Raw genomic sequence first — 25,160 nt, 5'->3', positions numbered from 1 at the left:
GACCCACCGAGACCATCCTGCCCTCAGCAGATCTGGGGCAGTTTAGGGGAGATTTGGGGCAGTTCAGGGTGTGTTTAAGCCCCCCAGGACCCTGAAGCCCCCAGACCCACCGAGACCATCCTGCCCTCAGAAATCCAGGGCAGATCTGGGGCAGTTTAGGGCAGATTTGGGGCAGTTTAGGGCAGATCTGGGGTAGTTTAGGGCAGATTTGGGACAGTTTAGGGTGTGTTTAAGCCCCTCCAGGACCCCGAAGCCCCCAGACCCTCCGAGACCATCCTGCCCTCAGAAAGCCAGGGTAGTTTAGGGCAGATTTGGGACAGTTTAGGGGGGGTTTAAGCCCCTCCAGGACGCCGAAGCCCCCAGACCCTCCGAGACCATCCTGCCCTCAGAAAGCCAGGGTAGTTTAGGGCAGATTTGGGACAGTTTAGGGGGGGTTTAAGCCCCTCCAGGACGCCGAAGCCCCCAGACCCTCCGAGACCATCCTGCCCTCAGAAAGCCAGGGTAGTTTAGGGCAGATTTGGGGCAGTTTAGAGCAGATTTGGGGTAGTTCAGGGTGTGTTTAAGCCCTCCAGGACCCCGAAGCCCCCAGACCCACCGAGACCATCCTGCCCTCAGAAAGCCAGGGCAGTTTAGGGCAGATTTGCAGCAGTTCAGGGTGTGTTTAAGCCCCCAAGAGCAGATCTGGGGCAGTTTAGGGCAGATTTGGGGCAGTTCAGGGCAGATTTGGGGCACTTTAGGGGCAGCTTAGGGCAGTTTTGCAGCAGTTCAGGCTGTGTTTAAGCCCCCCAGGACCCTGAAGCCCCCAGACCCACCGAGACCATCCTGCCCTCAGAAAGCCAGGGCAGATTTGGGGCACTTTAGGGGCAGCTTAGGGCAGTTTTGCAGCAGTTCAGGCTGTGTTTAAGCCCCCCAGGACCCTGAAGCCCCCAGAACCACCGAGACCATCCTGCCCTCAGAAAGCCAGGGCAGATCTGGGGCAGTTTAGGGCAGATTTGGGGCAGATCTGGGGCAGTTTAGGGCAGATTTGGGGCAGCTTAGGGCAGATTTGCAGCAGTTCAGGCTGTGTTTAAGCCCTCCAGGACCCCGAAGCCCCCAGACCCACCGAGACCATCCTGCCCTCGGAGGGCATGAAGGCGGGCCGGCCGCTGAGGCGCAGCTTGGTCTGCAGGGTGTTGAAGTTGATCTCGAGCTGGCACTTCTCCTGCACCTTGGGGGGTTTGTGCACGCGCCGGTACTCGCGGAAATCCTCCAGCTTCTGCTGCATGGCCGGGATGGTCTTCTGGGGGTCCCGGGCCTCCAGCCAGGGGATGGTGCGCTGGATCCACGCCAGCAGCTGGGGGGACACGATCTAGGCCAGCAGCCGGGGGAGAGGGAATTTGGGGGGTGGGGTGGGATGGGGTTTGGGGCTGGATCCACACCAGCAGCTGAGGGACAGGGATTGGGAATGTGGGAGGGGGTTTGGGGGTGTTTTTGGGGTGGGATTTGGGGTTTTTCCCCCTCACATCCGAGGCCAGGCACCCACAATATTCCATGGGGGGATTTGGGGTGTTTTTGGGGTGTTTTTTGGGAATGTGGGAATGGGAATGTGGGAATGTGGGAATATAGGAATATGGGAAAATGGGATTGGGAATATGGGAATGGGGGAATATGGGAATATGGGAAATGGGAATGGGAATATGGGAAAATGGGATTGGGAATATGGGAATGGGGGAATATGGGAATATGGAAATATGGGAATGGGAAATGGGAATGTGGGAATGTGGGAATGTGGGAAATGGGAATGTGGGAAAATGGGAATATGGGAATGTGGGAATATGGGAAAATGGGATTGGGAATACAGGAATGGGGGAATATGGGAATGTGGGAAAATGGGAATGTGGGAATGTGGGGTTGGGAATATGGGAATATGGGAAAATGGGATTGGGAATACAGGAATGGGGGAATATGGGAATGTGGGAAAATGGGAATACGGGAAAATGGGAATGTGGGAATGGGAATATGGGAAAATGGGATTGGGAAAATGGGAATATGGGAATGGGAATATGGGAAAATGGGATTGGGAAAATGGGAATATGGGAATGGGAATACAGGAATATGGGATTGGGAATGTGGGAATATGGAAATATGATAATATGGGAATATGGGAATATGGGAATGGGGGAATATGGGAATGTGGGAAAATGGGAATGTGGGAATGTGGGGTTGGGAATATGGGAATATGGGAAAATGGGATTGGGAAAATGGGAATATGGGAATGGGAATACAGGAATATGGGATTGGGAATGTGGGAATATGGAAATATGATAATATGGGAATATGGGAATATGGGAATGGGGGAATATGGGAATGTGGGAATGTGGGAAAATGGTAAAATGGGAAAATGGGAAAATGGGAATGTGGGATTGGGAAATGGGGTCAGGGACACCCCCAGCCCCAGGGAAAGGGGCAGAGGGAAGAGGAAGAAAAAAGGAGGAAAGTAGAACAGAAAGGAAAAGTGTGAGAAAAAAGAAGGAAAAAAGGGAAAGTGAAGGAAAAAAAGAAGTGGAAAAGAAGGAGGAAAAAATATAAATGGGAGAAGAAAGAGAGGGAAAGGATGGGAAAATTGGGAGAGAAAAAAGATGGAAGGAAAGAGGAAGAGAAAAGAAAGGGGGAAAAAGGGGGGGAAAAGGGGAAAGAAAGGGGAAAGAAATGGGGGGAAAAAGGGGGAAAAAAGGGTGAAAAAAGGGGGGAAAAGGAGGGAAAAAGGGGGAAAGAAAGGGGAAAGAAAAGGGGAAAGAAAGGGGAAATAAATGGGAAAAGGGGAAAGAAATGGGAAAAAGAGGGAAAAAGGGGAAAAAGGGAAAGAAAGGGGGAAAAGGAGAAAGAAAGGGGGAAAAAAGGGGGAAAAAGGAGAAAGAAAAAGAAAATAAAAGGGAAGGAAAAAGGAAAGGCAGCCCTCTCTGGGCCGACCCTGACGCCGACCCCGACCCGCACGGACTGTCCTGATTTAATTTTTTAATCATTTTATTATGAACCTAAAATGTGGCTGCAAGCTGAATGGCTCCGGTTATCACAATTAATACAAGTAACCACATATCTCCATTCTACAGAGAAGCAAAAATCTTACAGTCCCAAAGAAATTTAGTCTAGAAAAGCATCCTTTTAATATAATTTTGAGCAATTAAAACTTAATTTCAAATGGCTGAGCATATATGTGACTGTAAAAATGTAAGGTAAGATCTTATATATTTGTAATTTTTTTAACGTTCACAAAGACCTGAAAGACAGATACCTGGGTATATAAGCAGAGAGACTAATTTCTAATTTAAAAAAAAAGTTTAAAAAATTAGACAGGAAGTAGCGGAAGGAAGGAAGTGGTGAAAGGAAGGGGAGGGAGGCAGAGGAGGAGTCCAGGAGGAAGAACGCCAGCGGGAAGAGGAAGAGGAGCTGGGAAGGGCCGGGAGGAAGGAAATGAATGGAGGAAATCAATAAATCAAATAAAGGATAAAGGGGGGGAAGGAGGGAGGGAGAGGAGGGAAGGGAATGGAGGAGGCAGGAAAAGGAAGGGGGAAAGGAAGGGGATAAAACAGGGGAAAAGGAAGGGAATAAAACAGGGGAAAAGGAAAGGGATAAAAGGGAAAAAGAAAGGGATAAAGGGGAAAAGGAAGGGGATAAAAGAGGGGAAAAGGAAAGGGATAAAGGGGAAAAGGAAAGGGATAAAGGGGAAAAGGAAGGAAATAAAGGGGAAAAGGAAAGGGATAAAAGGGAAAAGGATAAAGGAAAGGAAAAGGAAGGGAATAAAAGGGGAAAAGGAAGGGAATAAAGGGAAAAGGAAGGGGATAAAGTGCAAAAGGAAGGGGATAAAGAGGAAAATGAAGGGAATAAATGGGAAAAGGAAAGGGATAAAGTGCAAAAAGAAGGAAATAAAGGGGAAAAGGAAGGGAATAAAGGGGAAAAGGAAGGGGATAAAACAAGGGAAAATGAAGGGGATAAAGGAGAAAGGAAGGAAATAAAAGGGAAAAGGATAAAGGAAAGGAAAAGGAAGGGGATAAAATGCAAAAGGAAGGGAATAAAACATGGGAAAGGAAGGGGATAAAGGAGAAAAGGATAAAGGAAAGGAAAAAGAAGGGAATAAAGTGCAAAAGGAAGGGAATAAAGAAAAGGAAGGGAATAAAGGGGAAAATGAAGGGGATAAAGGCAAGGAATGAGGAAGGGAGCACAGGAAGAGCCCCGAGGAAGCCTCAGCAGAGCCAGGCCCCGCTTCCCCTGTGCCCAGGCCAAGCAGAGCAGCAGCCAGGCAGATCCCAGATCCCAGGGCAGATCCCAGATCAGATCCCAGATCCCAGGCAGATCCCAGGCAGATCCCAGGTCAGATCCAAGATCCCAGGCAGATCCCAGGGCAGACCCCAGATCCCAGGGAAGGGCAGCGCGGCTCTCCGGGGCCGGGCTCACCTTCTGGGCCCCGGAGAAGGCGTGGTAGAAGCAGGACACGTAGGTCATGATGGCCTTCTCGTCGGGCCGCAGCGTGCCCACGATATCTGCCCGGGGAGAGCAGAGCGAGCCGCGGCTCCAGCAGCGTTCCCAAAATCCCAGCGCAGGCAGGAAGGCCCTGCCGGGGTCGGGATCCCCCCCCGGGGTGGCTCATGGGGGGTCTGTCCTGCCCTCAACCCCTGGCCTGCCCTGCATGTGGATCCCACCTGGATTTCACATGGATTTCTGTGGAATTTCATGGATTCCCATTGATTTCCCATGGGTTTCCATGGAATTTCATGGATTACCATTAATTTCCCATGGGTTTCCATGGAATTTCATGGATTCCCATGGATTTCCCATGTATTCCCATGGATTCCCATGAATTTCCCATGGGTTTCCGTGGAATTTCATGGATTCCCATGAATTTCCCATGGGTTTCCATGGATTCCCATGAATTTCCCATGGGTTTCCATGGAATTTCATGGATTACCATTAATTTCCCATGGGTTTCCATGGAATTTCATGGATTCCCATTAATTTCCCATGAATTTCTGTGGAATTTCATGGATTCCCATGAATTTTCCCAAGGATTCCTATGAATTTACTGTGTACTCCCATGGATTTCCACTCATTTCCCATGGATTTCTGTGGATTTCCATGGAATCCCGTGGATTCCCATTAATTTCCCATGGATTCCCACGAATTTACCATGGATTCCCATGGATTTCCACAAATTTCCCATGTATTTCTGTGGGTTTCCATGGAATTTCATGGATTCCCATTAATTTCCTACGGATTTCCATGGATTTACCATAGATTCCCATGGATTTCCACAAATTTCCCATGGATTTCTGTGGATTTCCAAGGATTCCTGTGGATTCCCATTAATTTCCTACGGATTTCCACGAATTTACCCTGTATTCCCATGGATTTGCACAGATTTCCCATGGATTTCTGTGGATTTCCATGGAATCCCGTGGATTTTCATTAATTTCCCATGGATTCCCATGGATTTTCCAAGGATTCCCACGGATTTCCAAGGATTCCCATTAATTTCCCATGGATCCCCATGGATTTCTGTGGATTTCCATGGAATGCCGTGGAATCCCATTAATTTCCCATGGATCCCCATGGATTTCCCATGGATTTCCATGGACTTCTGTGCATTTTATGGAATCCCACGGATTTCCAAGGATTCCCACGGATTTCCAAGGATTCCCATTAATTTCCCATGGATCCCCATGGATTTCCCATGGAATCCCACGGGTTTCCAAGGATTCCCACGGATTTCCAAGGATTCCCATGGATTTCCCATGGATCCCCATGGATTTCTCTCGGAATCCTGTGGATTTCCCACTGACTTCTGCGGATTTTTATGGAATCCCGTGGATTTCCAAGGATTCCCATGGCTCCCCGTGGACTTCCCATGTGTTTCACGTGGATTTCCCATTAATTCCCCAGGGATTCCCCCCAAACTCGGGATTCCCAGGCGGATTTAACCCCTCATGAGCCAGCTGGGGGCGGTCCCGGAGCCCCCCCACCCCGAGCGACAGCGGCCGTGGCTGGAAGAGAAGCGAGCGTGAGAGCGGAGAGAGAATTCCAGAGGGGAGGATCCAGGGGGGGAAAATTCCAGAAGGGCGGATCCGGGAGGGAAGATTCCGGAAGGACGGATCCGGGAGGAAGCTCCCGGTACCTTCTGGGCCCCGGAGAAGGCGTGGTAGAAGCAGGACACGTAGGTCATGATGGCCTTCTCGTCGGGCCGCGCTGTGTTGACGATGTCTGCGAGGAACCGCAGGGGTTAAACCGGGAAGGGGCTGGGAGCAAACTGGGAAGGGGCTGGGAGCAAACTGGGAACGGGGCCGGCGCCTCTCCCGGCTGGAATTCCGCTCCCAGGGCCCCTGGGGATCCACCTGGAGGGGCACGGGGTGGGGCGGGACGGGGAAAATCGGGGTTGGGGCAGGCGGCTCCAGGGGGGATCTGGAACTGAGGGGTCCTGGAATTGAGGGGTCCTGGAACTGAGGGGTCCTGGAGTTGTGGGGTCCTGGAATCAAGGGGTCCTGGAATTGAGGGGTCCTGGAATCGAGGGGAATTGAGGGGTCCTGGAACTGAGGGGTCCTGGAGTTGTGGGGTCCTGGAATCGAGGGGTCCTGGAGTTGTGGGGTCCTGGAATCAAGGGGTCAAAGAGTTGTGGGGTCCTGGAGTTGTGGAGTCCTGGAATTGAGGGATGCTGGAATCGAGGGGTCCTGGAATGGAGGGATGCTGGAATCGAGGGGTCCTGGAGTTGTGGGGTCCTGGAATTGAGGGGTCGAAGAGTTGTGGGGTCCTGGAATTTTGGGATCCTGGAATTGAGGGGTCAAAGAGTTTTGGGATCCTAGAATTGAGGGGTCGAAGAGCTGTGGGGTCCTGGAATCGAGGGGTCAAGGAGTTTTGAGGTCCTGGAATTGAGGGATGCTGGAATTGTGGGATCCTGGAATTGTGGGGTCCTGGAATTTTGGGATCCTGGAATTGAGGGGTCAAAGAGTTTTGGGATCCTGGAATTGAGGGGTCGGAGAGCTGTGGGGTCCTGGAATCGAGGGGTCAAGGAGTTTTGAGGTCCTGGAATTGAGGGATGCTGGAATTGTGGGATCCTGGAATTGTGGGGTCCTGGAATTTTGGGATCCTGGAATTAAGGGGTTAAAGAGTTATGGGGTCCTGGGATTGAGGGATGCTGGAATTGTGGGATCCTGGAATTGTGGGATTCTGAAAAAGAGTTTTGGGGTCCTGGAGTTGTGGGGTCCTGGAATTGAGGGGTTGAAGAGTTGTGGGGTCCTGGAATTTTGGGATCCTGGAATTGAGGGGTCAAAGAGTTTTGGGATCCTGGAATTGAGGAATCCTGGAATTGTGGGATCCTGGAATCAAGGGGTCAAAGAGTTTTGGGGTCCTGGAATAATAAATCTGAGAATTATGGGATCCTAGAAAAAGGGAATGCCAGATTTATGGAATGCTGGAATTCCGGAGTCCTGGAATAATGAAACCCGAGGATTATGGGATCCTAGAAAAAGGGAATGACAGATTTTTGGGATGCTGGAATTGTGGAGTCCTGGAATAACAAAATCTGAGAATTATGGGATCCTAGAAGAAGGGAACGCCAGAATTTTGGGATGCTGGAATTGTGGAGTCCTGGAATAACAAAATCTGAGAATTATGGGATCCTAGAAGAAGGGAATGCCAGAATTTTGGGATGCTGGAACTGTGGGATTGTACAGCTGCGGAGTCCTGAGAGTTCTGCACCCCTGGAATTCCAGGATCGTGGAATCAAAGAATTACAGAGCCCTGAGCATCCCAAATCCTGGATAAATCCACCTGGACAGGTGGGAACTGGTGCAAGGAAATCCCCCTGCAGGGCCCGGAAGAGATCCCGGGATCCCCCGGATCCGGAATTCCGCGCTTACCCTCGGCGTCCAGCATCTTGGGAATGTCCAGGTACTTCTCGGCCACCTCGAAGGCGTTGTTGAGGTTGGTGACGGGGTCGTCCTGCGGGGAGGGAGAGGCTCCGTGGGCGGGAATTCCCGAATTCCAGGATTTTCCCAGGGCGACGGTGGGGGTTTACCTTCCGCAGCTTGTCGTACTCGATCAGCTCCGGGCGGTGCCGGTGGATGAGGGCGTTGAAGGCCAGCCCGTCCTTCCAGCTGGGGGGAAAAAAATTTCCTATCCGCAGGGAAAACAGGAGTGAGATCCCAGGAATCCGTGGGGAAAATGGGAGTGAGAGCCCAGGAATTCGCCGGGAAAACGGGAGTGAGATCCCGGGAATCTGCTGGGAAAACTGGGATTGGATCCCGGGAATCCGCGGGGAAAAACGGGAGTGAGAGCCCGGGAATCCGTGGGGAAATTGGGAGTGAGAGCCTGGGAATCCGTGGGGAAAATGGGAATGAGAGCCCGGGAATCCGCCAGGAAAACCGGGATTGGATCCCGGGAATTCGTGGGGAAAACCAGGATTAGATCCCAGGAATCCGCGGGGAAAATGGGAGTGAGATCCCGGGAATCCGCAGGGAAAACCGGGATTGGACCCCGGGAATCCGCGGGGAAAACAGGAGTGAGATCCCAGGAATCCGCGGGGAAAATGGGAGTGAGATCCCGGGAATCCGCAGGGAAAACCGGGATTGGACCCGGGATCGGAGCCCGGGAATCCACGGGGAAAACGGGAGTGAGATCCCGGGAATCCATGGGGAAATTGGGAGTGAGATCCCGGGAATCCGTGGGGAAAACGGGAGTGAGAGCCCGGGAATCCGCGGGGAAAACCGGGATCGGAGCCTGGGAATCTGTGGGAAAAACCGGGATCAGATCCTGGGAATCTGTGGGAAAAACCGGGATCAGATCCCGGGAATCCGCAGGGAAAACAGGAGTGAGATCCCAGGAATCCATGGGGAAAATGGGAGTGAGATCCCGGGAATCCACTGGGAAAACCGGGATTGGATCCCAGGAATCCGCCAGGAAAACGGGAGTGAGAGCCCGGGAATCCATGGGGAAAATGAGATTGGATCTCGGGAATCCACGGGGGAAATGAGGATCGGATCACGGGAATCCGCGGGGAGAACAGGAATCAGATCCTGGGAATCCGCAGGGAAAATGGGGACTAGATCCCGGGAATCCACAGAGAATATGGGAGTGAGATCCCAGGAATCTGCAGGGAAAACCAGGATCGGATCCCAGGAATCCACAGAGAATATGGGAGCGAGATCCCAGGAATCTGCAGGGAAAACCAGGATCGGATCCCAGGAATCCACAGAGAATATGGGAGCGAGATCCCAGGAATCTGCAGGGAAAACCAGGATCGGATCCTGGGAATCCTCAGGGAAAATGGGGATCAGATCCCAGAAATATGGAGGGAAAACCAGGATCAGATTCCAGGAATTCACAGGGAAAATGGGGAATCCATGGGGAAAAGCGGGATCAGATCCCAGGAATCTGTGGGGAAAATGGGGATCAGATCCCAGAAATATGGAGGGAAAACCAGGATCAGATTCCAGGAATTCACAGGGAAAGTGGGGAATCCATGGGGAAACCCGGGATCAGATCCCGGGAATCTGTGGGGAAAATGGGGATCAGATCCCGGGAATCTGTGGGGAAAATGGGGATCAAATCCCGGGAATCCACACGGAATTTGGGAATTCTGACCCTGCCTGAGCCCAGCCTGCCCTGGGGAATGGTTAGAGGAAGAGGAAGAGGAAGGACAAGGACCTGATGTGGAAGTTCTGGACGTTGACGTTCTTGTACGGAGCCGTTTTCCGCTGGCACCAGAGCAGGAGCCCCTCCTTGGCCGAGGTCTCTGCGGGAGAGGATCAGAGACTGGGGGGATCCCGGGGGCAGATCCCGGGGTGGATCCCACAGTCCCAGGGGCAGATCCCAGGGGCAGATCCCGGGGTGGGTCCCACAGTCCCAGGGGCAGATCCCAGGGGCAGATCCCACAGTCCCAGGAACAGATCCCACAGTCTCAGGGATGGATCCTAGGGTGGATCCCATAGTCCCAGGAGCAGATCCCAGGGGTGGATCCCACAATCCCAGGGGCAGATTCTGGGGGCTGATCCCACAGTCCCAGAAGCAGATCCCCCAATCCCAGGGGTGGATCCTAGGGTGGATCCCACCACCCCGGGAGCAGATCCTGTGTGGATCCCACCACCCCAGGAGCAGATCCCGTGTGGATCCCACCATCCCAGGAGCAGATCCCACAATCCCAGGAGCAGATCCCAGCAGCAGATCCCACAATCCCAGCAGCAGATCCCACCGTCCCAGGAGCAGATCCCACAGTCCCAGGAGCAGCTCCCAGGAGTAAGCCCGGGAATCCATGGGGAAAATGAGATTGGATCTCGGGAATCCACGGGGGAAATGAGGATCAGATCACGGGAATCCGTGGGGAGAACAGGGATCAGATCCTGGGAATCCGCAGGGAAAATGGGGACTAGATCCCGGGAATCCACAGAGAATATGGGAGTGAGATCCCAGGAATCTGCAGGGAAAACCAGGATCAGATCCTGGGAATCCTCAGGGAAAATGGGGATCAGATCCCAGAAATACAGAGGGAAAACCAGGATCAGATTCCAGGAATTCACAGGGAAAGTGGGGAATCCATGGGGAAACCCGGGATCAGATCCCGGGAATCTGTGGGGAAAATGGGGATCAGATCCCGGGAATCCACACGGAATTTGGGAATTCTGACCCTGCCTGAGCCCAGCCTGCCCTGGGGAATGGGAAGAGGAAGAGGAAGAGGAAGGACAAGGACCTGATGTGGAAGTTCTGGACGTTGACGTTCTTGTACGGAGCCGTTTTCCGCTGGCACCAGAGCAGGAGCCCCTCCTTGGCCGAGGTCTCTGCGGGAGAGGATCAGAGACTGGGGGGATCCCGGGGGCAGATCCCGGGGTGGATCCCACAGTCCCAGGGGCAGATCCCAGAGTCCCAGGGGCCGATCCCAGGGGCAGATCCCACAGTCCCAGGAACAGATCCCACAGTCTCAGGGATGGATCCTAGGGTGGATCCCATAGTCCCAGGAGCAGATCCCAGGGGTGGATCCCACAATCCCAGGGGCAGATTCTGGGGGCTGATCCCACAGTCCCAGAAGCAGATCCCCCAATCCCAGGGGTGGATCCTAGGGTGGATCCCACCACCCCGGGAGCAGATCCTGTGTGGATCCCACCACCCCAGGAGCAGATCCCGTGTGGATCCCACCATCCCAGGAGCAGATCCCACAATCCCAGGAGCAGATCCCAGCAGCAGATCCCACAATCCCAGCAGCAGATCCCACCGTCCCAGGAGCAGATCCCACAGTCCCAGGAGCAGCTCCCAGGAGCAGATCCCACAATCCCAGGAGCAGATCCCAGGAGCAGATCCCAGCATCCCAGAGCAGATCCCAGCATCCCAGAGCAGATCCCACAGTCCCCGCCAGATCCCGCACAATCCCAGGAGCAGATCCCAGGAGCAGATCCCACCATCCCAGAGCAGATCCCCCCCGTCCCGGCAGCAGATCCCACAATCCCAGGAGCAGATCCCAGGAGCAGATCCCAGAATCCCAGAGCAGATTCCCCCGTCCCAGCAGCAGATCCCACAATCCCAGCAGCAGATCCCAGCAGCAGATCCCACAATCCCAGGAGCAGATCCCACAATCCCAAAGCAGATCCCAGGAGTAGATCCCACAATCCCAGGAGCAGATCCCACCATCCCAGGAGCAGATCCCCCCGTCCCAGCAGCAGATCCCGTCCCGTTACCCTCCACGGAGATGTCCTGGATGGCGAAGCGCAGGATGATCGTCCAGATCATGCCCAGCGTCATCTTGGCGTTCCCGTCCACGATCTCTGCGGGGAAAGCCCCAGGGAATGGATTCCAGGTGGGAATTCCCAGCGGGAATTATGGGGTTTTGGGACCCTGGAACTGGGGGGGCTCCACACCAGCAGAGTCAAAAAATTGTGGAGTCCCAAAATGAATGGATCCCATATTCGGGAATCCTGCAGTAACGGGATCACGGGATCTGGGAATGGTGGGATCCTGCATTTATGGAGTCTTGGGACACAAAGTTCTGGAATTACGGGACCCAAAAATGATAGGAGGCCAGGATTAGGGGATGCAGGATTTGTGGGATTGCAGAACTGGAAGCACAGATCCCATTCCTTGCAGAACCACGGAATCCTGGGATTCTGGAATTGTTTGGGTTGGAAAAGACCTCGGAAACCACGGAGGGAGGAATCCCAGAGGGGAGGGAAGTGGGGAGGAATTCCGGGCTCCCCATCCCGATCCCGCATTCCCAGCACTGCCTCCAGCAGCCCCAGCCCTTGTTTTTTGGGAATTCCTGGGCCGGGGGCGGGTGCCGGGCGTCTCCCGGCTCGGGGCCGGTCGGGACTCGCTCGGCTCCGGGCACGCGGAGCTTTCCCGATCTGGGATCCCAACAAACCGGCCCGGCCGGAGCCGCTGCCAGCCCGGCCCGCCCGGCCCCGGGGGATCCTGTGGGAACGGTCCTGGATCCCGCAGGGAATGGTCCTGATCCCACAGGGAATGACCCAGGATCCCACAGGGAATGTTCCTGGTGATCCCGCAGGGAATGACCCTGGATCCCGCAGGGAATGACCCTGGATCCCACAGGGAATGACCCTGATCCGACAGGGAATGATCCTAGATCCCACAGGGAATGTTCCCGGTGATCCCGCAGGGAATGATCCTGGATCACGCAGGGAATAACCCTGGATCCCACAGGGAATGTTCCTGGTGATCCCGCAGGGAATGACCCAGGATCCCACAGGGAATGACCCAGGATCCCACAGGGAATGACCCAGGATCCCACAGGGAATGTTCCTGGTGATCCCGCAGGGAATGAGCCTGATCCCGCAGGGAATGGTCACGGATCCCGCAGGGAATGGTCACGGATCCTGCAGGGAATGACCCAGGATCCCAAAGGGAATGATCCTGGATCACGCAGGGAATAACCCTGGATCCCACAGGGAATGAACAGGGAATGTTCCCAGTAATCCCGCAGGGAATGATCCTGATCCCACAGGGAATGACCCAGGATCCCACAGGGAATGACCCTGGATCCTGCAGGGAGTGATTCCAATCCCACAGGGAATGGTCCCAGAGATCCCGCAGGCAATGGTCCCGATCTCACAGGGAATGATCCTGGATCCCACAGGGAATGACCCTGGATCCCACAGGGAATGGTCCTGATCCTGCAGGGAGTGATTCCAATCCCACAGGGAATGTTCCTGGATCCCACAGGGAATGATCCCAATCCCACAGGAACAATTCCATCAAAAGCTACAGAACAGCCCTGACCTCCATGAGCAGCACCCGCTGCCTTTGAGTTTGGAATTCTCAGAATTCCTGGAATTCTCATGACTCAGTGGAGGGGCGGTGGCACCACGTGGGTTTGGGTGAAGGTTAAAGCGTTTTGGGTCAAGTTTAAAGGGTTTGGGTCAAGACTAAAAGGTTTGGGCCGAGGTTAAAGGGTTTTGGGTCAGGGTTAAAGATTTTAGCTCAGGGTTCAAGGGTTTGGGTAAAGGTTAAAACCCCTCAAAATCCCAATTTTGGCCTAAAAGGAGTGAACTCCAGGCAGGGCCTCACCCTCGGCGCCGATGGAGACGAGCTTGACGCCCTTGCTGGCGATGAAGTCCAGGGCCTTGTTGACGTTGTTGATCTTGTGCACCCTCATCTTGCCCCGCTCGGGCTTCGGGAGCCGCTCCCCTGCAACGGGACCGGGGTCAGTACTAAAGGGTTTGGGTCAGGACTAAAGGGTTTGGGTCAGGACTGCAGGGTTTGGGGCAGGTTTAAAGGGTTTGGGGCTGGGTTAAAGGGTTTGGGTCAGGGTTAAAGGGTTTGGGTCAGGACTGCAGGGTTTGCGTCAGGACTGAAGGGTTTGGGTCAGGGTTAAAGGGTTTGGGTCAGGGTTAAAGGGTTTGGGGCAGGACTGCAGGGTTTGGGTCAGGGTTAAAGTGTTTGGGTCAGGACTGCAGGGTTTGGGGCAGGACTGCAGGGTTTGGGGCAGGACTGCAGGGTTTGGGGCAGGACTGAAGGGTTTGGGTCAGGCCTAAAGGATTTTGGGTCAGAGTTAAAGTGTTTGGAAAGTTTCAGCACTTTGGGCCCAGCGGGGGGGTTTCTGGGCTGAGTTTGAGGGTTTTTGGGCCCAGGTTAAGGATTTGGGCTCAGTTTAAGGATTCTGTGCTCAGGCCTGACCTGAGATGACCTCGAGCAGCAGCATCAGCTTGAGCCCGTCCCGGAAATCCTCGTCGATGTTCTCGATCTGCGTGCCGGCCTTGCGCAGGTGGGAGTTGCACCAGGCCGTGAACGTCTGCGGGGCCAGGCCGGGGTCAGCGGGACCCCCGGGGTTTGGGGGGACCCCCGGGGTTTGGGGAGACCCCCGGAGTCAGCAGCAGACCCCTGGGGTGTGCAGGGACCCCCGGGGTTTGGGGGGACCCCCGGGGTTTGGGGAGACCCCCGGAGTCAGCAGCAGACCCCTGGGGTGTGCAGGGACCCCCGGGGTTTGGGGAGACCCCTGGGGTGTGCAGGGACCCCCGGGGTTTGGGGAGACCCCCGGGGTTTAGGGAGACCCCCGGGGTTTGGGGAGACCCCCGGAGTCAGCAGCAGACCCCTGGGGTGTGCAGGGACCCCCGGGGTTTGGGGGGACCCCCGGGGTTTGGGGGGAAAATGGGGAACTGGGGGTCTGCTGGGAATGATCCCACTGGGAATGACCCCATTGATCCCAGCAGGAATGACCCCGGGTTATTGATCCCATTGGGAATGATCCCACTGATCCCAGTGGGAATGACCCCATTGATCCCAGAAGGAATGACCCCGAGTTATTGATCCCAGTAGGAATGACCCCACTGATCCCAGCAGGAATGACCCTGGGTTATTGATCCCAGCAGGTATGATCCCACTGGGAATGACCCCGGGTTACTGACCCCACTGGGAATGACCCCAAGCCTTCCATCCCCCAGCAACGCCCGATCCCACAACCCCCAGCTCCAGTTATTTGTGGAGCTGGGACATCTCCACCCCAAAATCTGCTTAGAGGGCCACACTTTGGGATCAGGAACCTGCTCAGGACAGATCCCTGCCGGCTCCAAGCCCGGGACCCAGCCCCAAATCCAGCAGGAAACCAGGACTGACCCTCCCAGATCTGGGAACGCCCCAGGATTCCCAGGAAGATCCCAGTTTTGGGGTCACTGTGGGATTGCCGTGGGCTCCCGGGCGGCTCCGGGGCGGTGCCGGGACTTTGGCCGGTGCCAGGCTTGCACATGCCTGTGCCAGGCGCGGCCGGGCGCGGCCCCGCGGGCACCGACACGCACCGAAAAGCCAAAAATCCCTTCCAAAACCCGGGAAAACTCTTCCAAATCCCAGGAATTTCTGTGCTGAGGGAACCCTCGCTGCTCCCCCCAGACCCGGGACATTCCCACAGCCCCAAAGCTGAAGGTTTTCCCCCAAAATTTGGGAATTTGGGAGGTTTAAAGGGCGGGATGGATGGGAAGCAGGGGGGGGCTGGTGGAATCCGGGATAAAATCCGGGATAAAATCCGGGATAAATCAAGCCTGGAGCGACCCCCCCACCGCCACCCCGCGTTCCGGACAGAAATAACCATCCCAAAAATGCCTAAAAAAGGAGATTCCGCACGGGCCTCTGGAATTTCCTTCCCACGGAACCGCTGGAAAAGCGTTTTCCAGGCATTGTGTCAGGGCCGGCCGCAGGCGGGACCCCTCCCCTGCCCTCCCCCACCCCAAATCCCGGCATTTTGGGGCTGGGAAAGGAGCTCCAGCCCTACTTTCATCTCTATTCTCCTCGATTTTTCCATCAAAAGTTTTGGAAAGTGGCGGCGGGGAGGAAAATCCACCTCGTTCCTGCCCAGAATTTGGGATTCCAGAGCTGGAGGATGCGTTTACCCCAAAGATTTTGGGATTGGGGAAGGGGTTTATCCCACTTTTCATCCCTCTTTTCCTCTCTTTGTCCATGAAAACCACTGGGAAGCAGCAGCAGGGAGGAAAACCTGCCTCCTCTTCCTCCTTTCCATGGAAAAATTGGGGAATTTCAGGAGGAAAACACATTTTCCTCCCTATTTTCTTCCGGTTTTCCCCTAAAAATTGGGAATTTCAGGAGAAAAAATGTGTTTTCCTCCCTATTTTCCTGCATTTTTTCCCCTAAAACCCCAACTTTGGGATGGAAAATCCCTTGGGAAGAAGGTGGGATGTGTTTGTGACCGATCCCGAGGGATATTCCAAATTTTTTAAGGGAAAATTCCTAATTTTGGGCACTGGGCACACTGCCTGGGGGAATTTTTTTTTCCAGGAGCTCCTCAGGGACAGCGATTTATCCCCAAAAAAACCCCAAATTGGGATTTTCCTTTGGGAGCCTCCCAGAATTCCTCATTTTTGGGTCTTTTTTGGGGAGCCCCGGGAATGCCAACCCTGAGAATTCCTGGTGGGAATAAGCCCCCCCACCCCGGGCGGGTTTTGGGGTTTTTCCCGTGGTTGGAGCCCCCAAAATCCCCAAAAATGCCCAAAATTGAGGTCGTTAACGAGGCTTCGTTAGGGCAGGAAGGAATTCGCTCCCACATCCCCAAATTCCCGTTAAAACGGAGCTGAAAGAAAATTCCAGAGGGAATAAAAAACTCATCCAGGCGTTCCCCTGGGCTCGTTAGCGGGGGTTAATTAACGTCATTTGCATAATTAACATAATTAACGAGGCGCCGCTTGTCCGAGGAGAGGGAAAAAGGAGGAAAAATCGGAGGAAATGACCCGAAATCCACGACGAGGGGACAGAAATCTGGGGAAAAAACAGGGGAAGTGATGAAAAAATGAGGAAAAGTCACCCAGAAATCAGGGAAAAAAGTGGGGAAAACTGCCAAAAATTCAGGGAAACGGAGGGAAAACTGGGAAAACGAGCAGAAAACTGGGAATGTGATGATAACACCAGGAAAAGTGGCTCAAAACCAAGGAAAATGACCAGAAACCAGGAAAAATTCCACCAAAAAATTGGGAAAACGACCAGAAAATTTGGGAAAAAGGCAAAAAATCTGGAGCAAAGTCAAAAAAAGTCAGGAGGTTACCCAAAAAAAATCAGGAAATGGGACCAAAAAAATGGGGAAAAACAATTAGAAAGGGCAGGAATTAACAAAATCATGATGGGAAATGACTGAAAATCGGGAAAAACGAGCAAAATTTGAGGGAAAATGTTATTAAAAATTAGGAGAAATGGTACAAATTTGGGGAAGAGGAGCAGAAAAAAGGGAATGTGAGGATTTGGGGTGGTGCTGTGTCCAGTCCCTGTCACCCCCCGGCTCTTCCCCTCCCCCTGGAATGTTTTTGCTGTTGTTTTTTTGGATGTTTTTTGTTGCTCCCGGGGGAGGCTGGAGCGTGGAATTCTCCTCATTCCTTGCCCTTATTCGGCTCCGGGCCGGGATTTTTGGGAATAACGCCGGGCAGGATGCTCAGCTCCCCCCACTCCGTAGCGCAGGTTTTTTGGGGTTTTTTTTGGGGTTTTTTTTTGGGTTTTTTTTCGGGCCGCAGGTGGGTCAGGGCGTGCCCGCATTCCACGCGGGATGAGCGGCTCCGACGCCCGGCCACGCCTCGCACCTCGGGGTGCGGCGAAATCCCAAAAAAAAAAGCAATTTTGGGGAGGTTTTCCAGGTCGGAACAACGCGCACGTGCGTTATTCCGTGATTTCTTCACCCAAAAATCGCTCCTGTAGCCGAGGATGGGATGAGATTCCCGCGATGGGGGGGTGGGAAGGAGATGGAAATGGTCCAAAAATGGGGAAAATAGAGAAATGTCCCTGAAATGAGGAGCAGAGGGAGGAAAGAGCACGCTGAGGGGGGGGATGCTCCTGGACCCCCACGCTGCACCTGGGAGGGAGCCCCAGGAATTTCGGGAGTTCTCTTCCCAGGGCATCCCGGCTGGGAGGAAAAAACACCTGGATGGGGCAAAAAAATCTGTATTTTATGGAAATAAAAGCACCTGGTTGGGGCAAAAATCCGGCATTTTATGGAAATAAAAGCATCTGGTAGGGGTGAAAAATTCTGCATTTTGTGGAAATAAAAGCACCTGGTTGGGGCAAAAAATCATGTATTTTGTGGAAATAAAAGCACCTGGTAGGGGTGAAAAATTCTGCATTTTATGGAAATAAAAGCACCTGGTTGGGGCAAAAATCCTGTATTTTATGGAAATAAAAGCACCTGGTTGGGGCAAAAAAATCTGCATTTTATGGAAATAAAAGCATCTGGTAGGGGTGAAAAATTCTGGGGTTTATGGAAATAAAAGCACCTGGTTGGGGCAAAAATCCTGTATTTTATGGAAATAAAAGCACCTGGTTGGGGCAAAAAATTCTGCATTTTATGGAAATAAAAGCACCTGGTTGGGGTGAAAAATCCTGGGTTTTATGGGAGGAAAAACACTTGTTCAAGGCAAAAACTGGGAGGAAAAACACCTGTTTGGGGTAAAAATTCCTGGGAGAAAGAACACCTGTTAGGGGCAAAAATTCCTGGTGTTTTATGGGAGGAAAAACACGTGTTTGGGGCAAAAATTCCTGGGTTTTATGGGAGGAAAAACACTTGTTCAAGGCAAAAAATCCTGGTGTTTTATGGGAGGAAAAACACGTGTTAGGGGCAAAAATTCCTCTGTTTTGTCTGGGGCATAAAATCCTGGAACAAAGAACACGTGTTAAGGGCAAAAATTCCTGGGTTTTGTTGGAGGAAAAACACTTGTTCAAGGCAAAAACTGGGAGAAAAAAACCACCTGTTTGGGGCAAAAAATCCTGGGAGAAAGAACACCCGGTTAGGGCAAAAATTCCTGGTGTTTTATGGGAGGAAAAACACGTGTTTGGGGTAAAAATTCCTGGGGTTTTATGGAAGGAAAGTCACCTGTCTGGGGAAAAAATTCCTGTGTTTTATGGCAGGAAAACCACGTGGTTAGGGAAAAATTCCTGCGAGGAAAAACACCTGTCTGGGGCAAAAAATCCTGGGAGAAAGAACACCTGTTAGGGGCAAAAATTCCTGGGTTTTATGGGAGGAAAAACACTTGTTCAAGGCAAAAACTGGGAGAAAAAAACCACCTGTTTGGGGCAAAAAATCCTGGGAGAAAGAACACCCGGTTAGGGCAAAAATTCCTGGGTTTTATGGGAGGAAAAACACTTGTTCAAGGCAAAAACTGGGAGGAAAAACACCTGTTTGGGGCAAAAAAAAATCTGGGTTTTTAGTTTTTGTGGTGGGTTTAGGAAGGGAGGGAGGGAGGGAGGAAGGAAGGAAGGAAGGAAGGAAGGAAGGAAGGACAGACGGACTCGGCGAGGGGCCGGGTTCCGTTCCCGCTGCTCTCCCGCTGCTCCGGCCGCATTGTTGGAATTCCAGAGAATTCCAGAGGCGAATCCCCGGGGCCCGTCCCGCACCCAAATGCGGGAATTCGGTGGAGAAACCGGAGCTGCCCCGGGAGCCGGAGCGACCCCAGCCTCATGGCTGGGGGGGAAAAGCAGATTCCCAAATTCCCCAAAAACGGGAGGAAGCAATCCCTGCACCCCGCTCATTAACAGCTAATTAACCCCTGGCGCAGAGCTCGTCCATCAATCCAGCCGCGGGAAATCCGCCCCAAATCCTGAAAAAACCCACGGGGAAAATTCCCATTCCGGGCAGAGGGGAAGCAACAGGAACCGGGTGGGAAACGTGGGAGAGGAGTGGGAAGCGCCGGGAATGGCAGGAAGCGCAGGAGGAAGAGGAGGAGGAAGAGGAGGAGGAAGCTCATCCGGCGCTTCCTGTGCCAAAAATAATCCAACTTCGCCCGGTTTTTTCTTAGAAAAACCTGGAAATCGCAGGTAACCACGGCAACGGAGCGCAGCAGTGCCGGCCCCGAGTGTCCCCAGGACGGGGGTTCCCCCGAAATGTCCCAAAACTGAGGGGATTCACCCCAAATTCAGGGAGCTCAGCCCAAAACGGAGGGAACTCGCCTTCAGTTTCGGGGAATTAAACACAAAACACGCGGAACTCAACCCAAAATTAGTGAACTGGAACGGGAGGGAATGCAAGCAAGGCACAGGAACTGAACACAAAACTCACGGAGCTCGCGGCAGAACTCAGGGAAGGGAACCCCAAAGGGCGGGGGTTCACCCCAAACTGGGAATGGAACCCCAAACTGGGAATGGAACCCCAAACTGGGAATGGAACCCCAAACTGGGAATGGAACCCCAAACTGGGAATGGAACCCCAAACTGGGAATGGAACCCCAAACTGGGAATGGAACCCCAAACTGGGAATGGAACCCCAAACTGGGAATGGAACCCCAAACTGGGAATGGAACCCCAAACTGGGAATGGAACCCCAAACTGGGAATGGAACCCCAAACTGGGAATGGAACCCCAAACTGGGAATGGAACCCCAAACTGGGAATGGAACCCCAAACTGGGAATGGAACCCCAAACTGGGAATGGAACCCCAAACTGGGAATGGAACCCCAAACTGGGAATGGAACCCCAGGAATTCACCCCGAAGTGCAGGAATTCGCCCCAAACACAGGGACCGTCCCCGGAGCCGGGAGTGCCCCGTCTCCAATGATTAACCCGGAACACTCCGGCGCCCGCTCGGAATTCCGGGCCAGCCCCTCCCAGCTCCCGGCGGTTCCCACGCCCGAGGGTCCCGGTTTTTTTTGGGGTGGGGGCGATGGAGGGGACCCCCCGCAGCTCCCGATGCCCCGGGAAGGCGGCGGATCCCGGCTGATCCCAGCGGATCCCCCCTTTCCCCAGTGCCCTTTATCCCATCCCGCAGCTCTGCGGAAGCTTCTCCGCCCGGAATTGGGGGGGGACCCTCCGGACCCCCCCCCCCGGAACCAGAGAAAATCCCTCGGCTTGGCTCCAGCCGGGCTGTCTGCTCCTCACAGCCCCCTCCCCAGCATGGGAGACCCCCGAACTCAGCCCTGGGGCACCCCAAAGTTCAGCCCTCAGGTGTGGTACCCCCCCCCAAACACAGCTCTGGGGGTCCACAAAGTTCAGCCCTCACCACTCAGGTGTGGTACCCCCCCCAAACACAGCTCTGGGGGTCCCCAGAGTGTCCCCCCTCACCCCTCAGGTGTGGTACCCCCCCAAACACAGCTCTGGGGGTCCCCAGAGTGTACCCCCTCACCCCGCAGGTGTGGTACCCCCCCCCAAACACAGCTCTGGGGGTCCCCAGAGTGTCCCCCCTCCCCCCTCAGGTGTGGTCCCCCCCCAAACACAGCTCTGGGGGTCCACAAAGTGTTCCCCCCTCACCCCTCAGGTGTGGTACCCCCCCAAACACAGTCCCGGGGGTCCCCAAAGTTCAGCCCTCACTACTCAGGTGTGGTACGCCCCCCCCAAACACAGTCCTGGGGGTCCCCAAAGTTCAGCCCTCACCACTCAGGTGTGGTACCCCCCCCAAACACAGCTCTGGGGGTCCCCAAAGTTCAGCCCTCACTACTCAGGTGTGGTACCCCCCCCAGACACAGCCCTGGGGGTCCCCAAAGTGTCCTCCCCACCCAGTTACGGGGGTCCCTCCCCCTCTGACCCTGCTCAGGGACTCCCCCAAAAGTCCCCCAGAGCCGGCTCGGGGACAGCGGGGACACCCTGAGCCCCCCCAGACTCCTCAGGGACCCCTCAGAGATGCCCCCCAAAGGCCCTGACACCCCTCAAATGTCCCTGCCCCGGGCTGGGACCGCTCAGAGAGGTCCCTGTGCCCCTTTAGATCCCCCAAACCTCCCTGTCCCGGGCTCTGACCCCCTCATGAACCCCTCAGGGACACCCCCAGCCCCCTCTGGGACCCCTCAAGGGAACCCCTCAGACGTGAATCCCCTCAGGGATCACTTCAGACACCGCAGGATCCCTCATGGATCCCCTCAGACACCCGAGGATCCCTCATGGATCCCCTCAGGGAACGCCCAGACACCCGAGGATCCCTCATGGATCCCCTCAGACACCCCAGGAATCCTCATGGATCCCCTCAGGGACCTCTCAGACACCCCAGGATCCCTCATGGATCCCCTCAGGGACCCCCCAGATCCCCCTGCACCGCGCTCCGACGCCTCCGAGACCCCTCAAACCCTCCAGACCCCTCAGGAAACGCCTCAGGCTCTGAAATCCCCTCAGGGACCCCTCAGCCCCTCACGATCGCCCCTCAGTGACCCCCCCCCAGCCCCCCCCACCTTGCGCTGCTGTTTCTCCCAGGCGGGGTCCAGGAGCAGATCCCGATCCCAATCGTCCTCCTGGGCCATGTAGTCGCCATTGGGGCCGGGCCCGTTCCCGCCGTACGGGTGGGGCTGCCCCGCGCTGTGGTAATCCACCATTATCGCCGCCCTGATGTCGCGACAGGCGGAGGACGCGCCAGCGACACGGACCCTATTCGGCCCCCCCCCGCGCCCCGACTGCGCACGCGCCGCCGCCCAGGCCGCGCCCACAGCGCCGCGCGCGCACGGGCAGGGCGGAGCCACGCCCTCAGGCGTCACGGGAGGCCACGCCCATCACCACACCCACAGCCCTCACGGAACCGAGGCCACACCCATAATGCGTTTAAACTCCGCCCACCGCTCCCCACCCTCAGGCGCGCCCCAAGCCACGCCCGCTCAAAGCCACGCCCGCTCAAGGTCACGCCCACCTCCCCTCAGACGCCCCCCTCCATTTTGACGCCCCCCCAAGAATGAGCCCAGTCCCACTTTGGAGCCTCTTTACTGGTTAAACTGGGCAGGGTCGGGGTTGGGGGGTTGGAATTGGGGGGTCCGTGTTGAGGGCTCGCTCCTGAGGGGCTCAGAGAGAGGATGCCATGATGCTGGACACACCTGGGAGAAAAAGAGGTGAGCTGGGGGGGGGCTCAGGACACCAATCTCCCTCAGAAACCTCTGGGCCTCTCCCCAGACCCCCTAAAGCCACCCAAAACTCCTCAGGACACCCCCAGGACCCGCCTGTATTGCCCCAACCCTGCCCCAAAACCTCCTCCAGATCCCCCAAACCTCCTCCAGGACCCCAAAATCTCCATGGGATCTCCCTGCATCCTCCCAACACCCCCCAAAACCCCCCGAGGACCCCCCCCAAAACTTCCCTAAACTCCCACCAGGATGCCCCAAACCCCCCCCTCAGGACCCCCAACCCACTGTCGAAGTCGATCTTCTCCACGATGTTCTTGGGTTTGATGTTCTCCTCCTGGTTGGAGATCAGGATCCGCCCCGGCTCTGGCTCCGTCCACCCGTATTTGCTCATCCACACCCTCAGCTGCGACTCTGGGGGGCACAGCGGGGTCTGGGGGGGGGCTCTGACACCCCCTAGAGACCCCTAAAACCCCCCCCATGGCCCCCCAAACCCTTCAGGACTCATTTGGGGTATCCCAGGATACGTGAGCCTGGTCGATCATGCACTTGCAGAGGGTGAAGTCCCCCTGGATTTGGGGGTTCCCTGGGGGGTTCCCTGTGTTTGGGGTGTCCCAGATTTGGGGTCCCCCCCAGATTTGGGGTATCCCAGGATACGTGAGCCTGGTCGATCATGCACTTGCAGAGGGTGAAGTCCCCCTGGATTTGGGGGTTCCCTGGGGGGTTCCCTGTGTTTGGGGTGTCCCGGATTTGGGGTCCCCCCAGATTTGGGGTGTCCCAGGATACGTGAGCCTGGTCGATCATGCACTTGCAGAGGGTGAAGTCCCCCTGGATTTGGGGGTTCCCTGGGGGGTTCCCTGTGTTTGGGGTGTCCCGGATTTGGGGTCCCCCCAGATTTGGGGTGTCCCAGGATACGTGAGCCTGGTCGATCATGCACTTGCAGAGGGTGAAGTCCCCCTGGATTTGGGGGTTCCCTGGGGGGTTCCCTGTGTTTGGGGTGTCCCGGATTTGGGGTCCCCCCAGATTTGGGGTGTCCCAGGATACGTGAGCCTGGTCGATCATGCACTTGCAGAGGGTGAAGTCCCCCTGGATTTGGGGGTTCCCTGGGGGGTTCCCTGTGTTTGGGGTGTCCCGGATTTGGGGTGCCCCCCCAGATTCGGGGTATCCCAGGATACGTGAGCCTGGTCGATCATGCACTTGCAGAGGGTGAAGTCCCCCTGGATTTGGGGGTTCCCTGGGGGGTTCCCTGTGTTTGGGGTGTCCCGGATTTGGGGTGCCCCCCCAGATTCGGGGTATCCCAGGATACGTGAGCCTGGTCGATCATGCACTTGCAGAGGGTGAAGTCCCCCTGGATTTGGGGGTTCCCTGGGGGGTTCCCTGTGTTTGGGGTGTCCCGGATTTGGGGTCCCCCCAGATTTGGGGTGTCCCAGGATACGTGAGCCTGGTCGATCATGCACTTGCAGAGGGTGAAGTCCCCCTGGATTTGGGGATTTCCCTGGGGATTTCGGGGCTCCCCCTGGTTTTGGGGGTTCCTTGGGGGGTTCCCCCTGGATTTGGAGGTTCCCTGGGGGGTTCCCTGTGTTTGGGGTGTCCCGGATTTGGGGTGCCCCCCCAGATTCGGGGTATCCCAGGATACGTGAGCCTGGTCGATCATGCACTTGCAGAGGGTGAAGTCCCCCTGGATTTGGGGATTTCCCTGGGGATTTCGGGGCTCCCCCTGGATTTGGGGGTTCCCTGGGGGGTTCCCTGTGTTTGGGGTGTCCCGGATTTGGGGTCCCCCCAGATTTGGGGTGTCCCAGGATACGTGAGCCTGGTCGATCATGCACTTGCAGAGGGTGAAGTCCCCCTGGATTTGGGGGTTCCCTGGGGGGTTCCCTGTGTTTGGGGTGTCCCGGATTTGGGGTCCCCCCAGATTTGGGGTGCCAGGATACGTGAGCCTGGTCGATCATGCACTTGCAGAGGGTGAAGTCCCCCTGGATTTGGGGGTGCCTTAGGGGGGTTTCCTCTGGATTTGGGGGTTCCTTGGGGGGTTTCCCCTGGATTTGGGGGTTCCCTGTGTTTGGGGTGTCCCGGATTTGGGGTGCCCCCCCAGATTTGGGGTGTCCCAGGATACGTGAGCCTGGTCGATCATGCACTTGCAGAGGGTGAAGTCGGTGTGGGGCAGGTTGGTGAGCGCCTTGAGCAGGATCTGCGCCGTCACCCCGGTCTGGAAGAAGGCGGGGTTGAACTGGTACCTGCACAGGTGAGCCCAGGTGAGCCTGGGGGAGCTCAGGGACCCCCAAACCCCAGCGTGAGCCCCCCCAAAATCCCCCTGGAGCCCTCACAGCTTCAGCACGGCCAGGTTGGCCTCCAGGTCGTAGGCGTTCTCCTTGGCCTGCGTCTCCACGTAGCGCTCCAGCGTGGCCAGGTTCTCGGGGT

The 25,160-nt window shown here is 55.4% G+C and overlaps 3 protein-coding genes across 3 annotated transcripts; all 3 read right to left on the bottom strand.

Annotated features, from left to right (window-relative positions):
* Nucleotides 1-1,102: 1,102 nt before the first annotated feature.
* Nucleotides 1,103-1,532, bottom strand: LOC121340725 (alpha-actinin-4-like; the record flags this gene model as incomplete). Its single annotated transcript, XM_041413660.1, has 2 exons — nt 1,503-1,532; nt 1,103-1,333 (listed from the first exon to the last, which is right to left on the bottom strand). Coding segments are annotated over exons 1-2 (261 nt in total), but the record flags the coding sequence as incomplete, so codon positions are not given.
* Nucleotides 1,533-4,460: 2,928 nt separating this feature from the next.
* Nucleotides 4,461-22,330, bottom strand: LOC121340726 (alpha-actinin-4-like). The gene is made up of 9 exons (XM_041413661.1): nt 22,089-22,330; nt 14,140-14,254; nt 13,531-13,650; nt 11,688-11,774; nt 10,709-10,796; nt 8,042-8,120; nt 7,884-7,965; nt 6,146-6,231; nt 4,461-4,517 (listed from the first exon to the last, which is right to left on the bottom strand). The coding sequence occupies exons 1-9, from the start codon at nt 22,227-22,229 to the stop codon at nt 4,476-4,478; spliced, it is 840 nt and encodes a 279-aa protein (XP_041269595.1). The 5' UTR covers nt 22,230-22,330; the 3' UTR covers nt 4,461-4,475.
* Nucleotides 22,331-22,591: 261 nt separating this feature from the next.
* Nucleotides 22,592-25,155, bottom strand: LOC121340727 (eukaryotic translation initiation factor 3 subunit K-like; the record flags this gene model as incomplete). Its single annotated transcript, XM_041413662.1, has 4 exons — nt 22,592-22,718; nt 23,031-23,208; nt 24,754-24,976; nt 25,067-25,155. Coding segments are annotated over 4 exons (522 nt in total), but the record flags the coding sequence as incomplete, so codon positions are not given.
* Nucleotides 25,156-25,160: the final 5 nt, after the last annotated feature.

This window comes from Onychostruthus taczanowskii, unplaced genomic scaffold, assembly GCF_017590055.1.
Source record: "Onychostruthus taczanowskii isolate IOZ18803 unplaced genomic scaffold, ASM1759005v1 scaffold424, whole genome shotgun sequence".
Classification (NCBI taxonomy): domain Eukaryota; kingdom Metazoa; phylum Chordata; class Aves; order Passeriformes; family Passeridae; genus Onychostruthus; species Onychostruthus taczanowskii.
The sequence above is the reverse complement of the archived record's forward strand: the minus strand, read 5'-3'. Positions and strand labels throughout refer to the sequence as shown.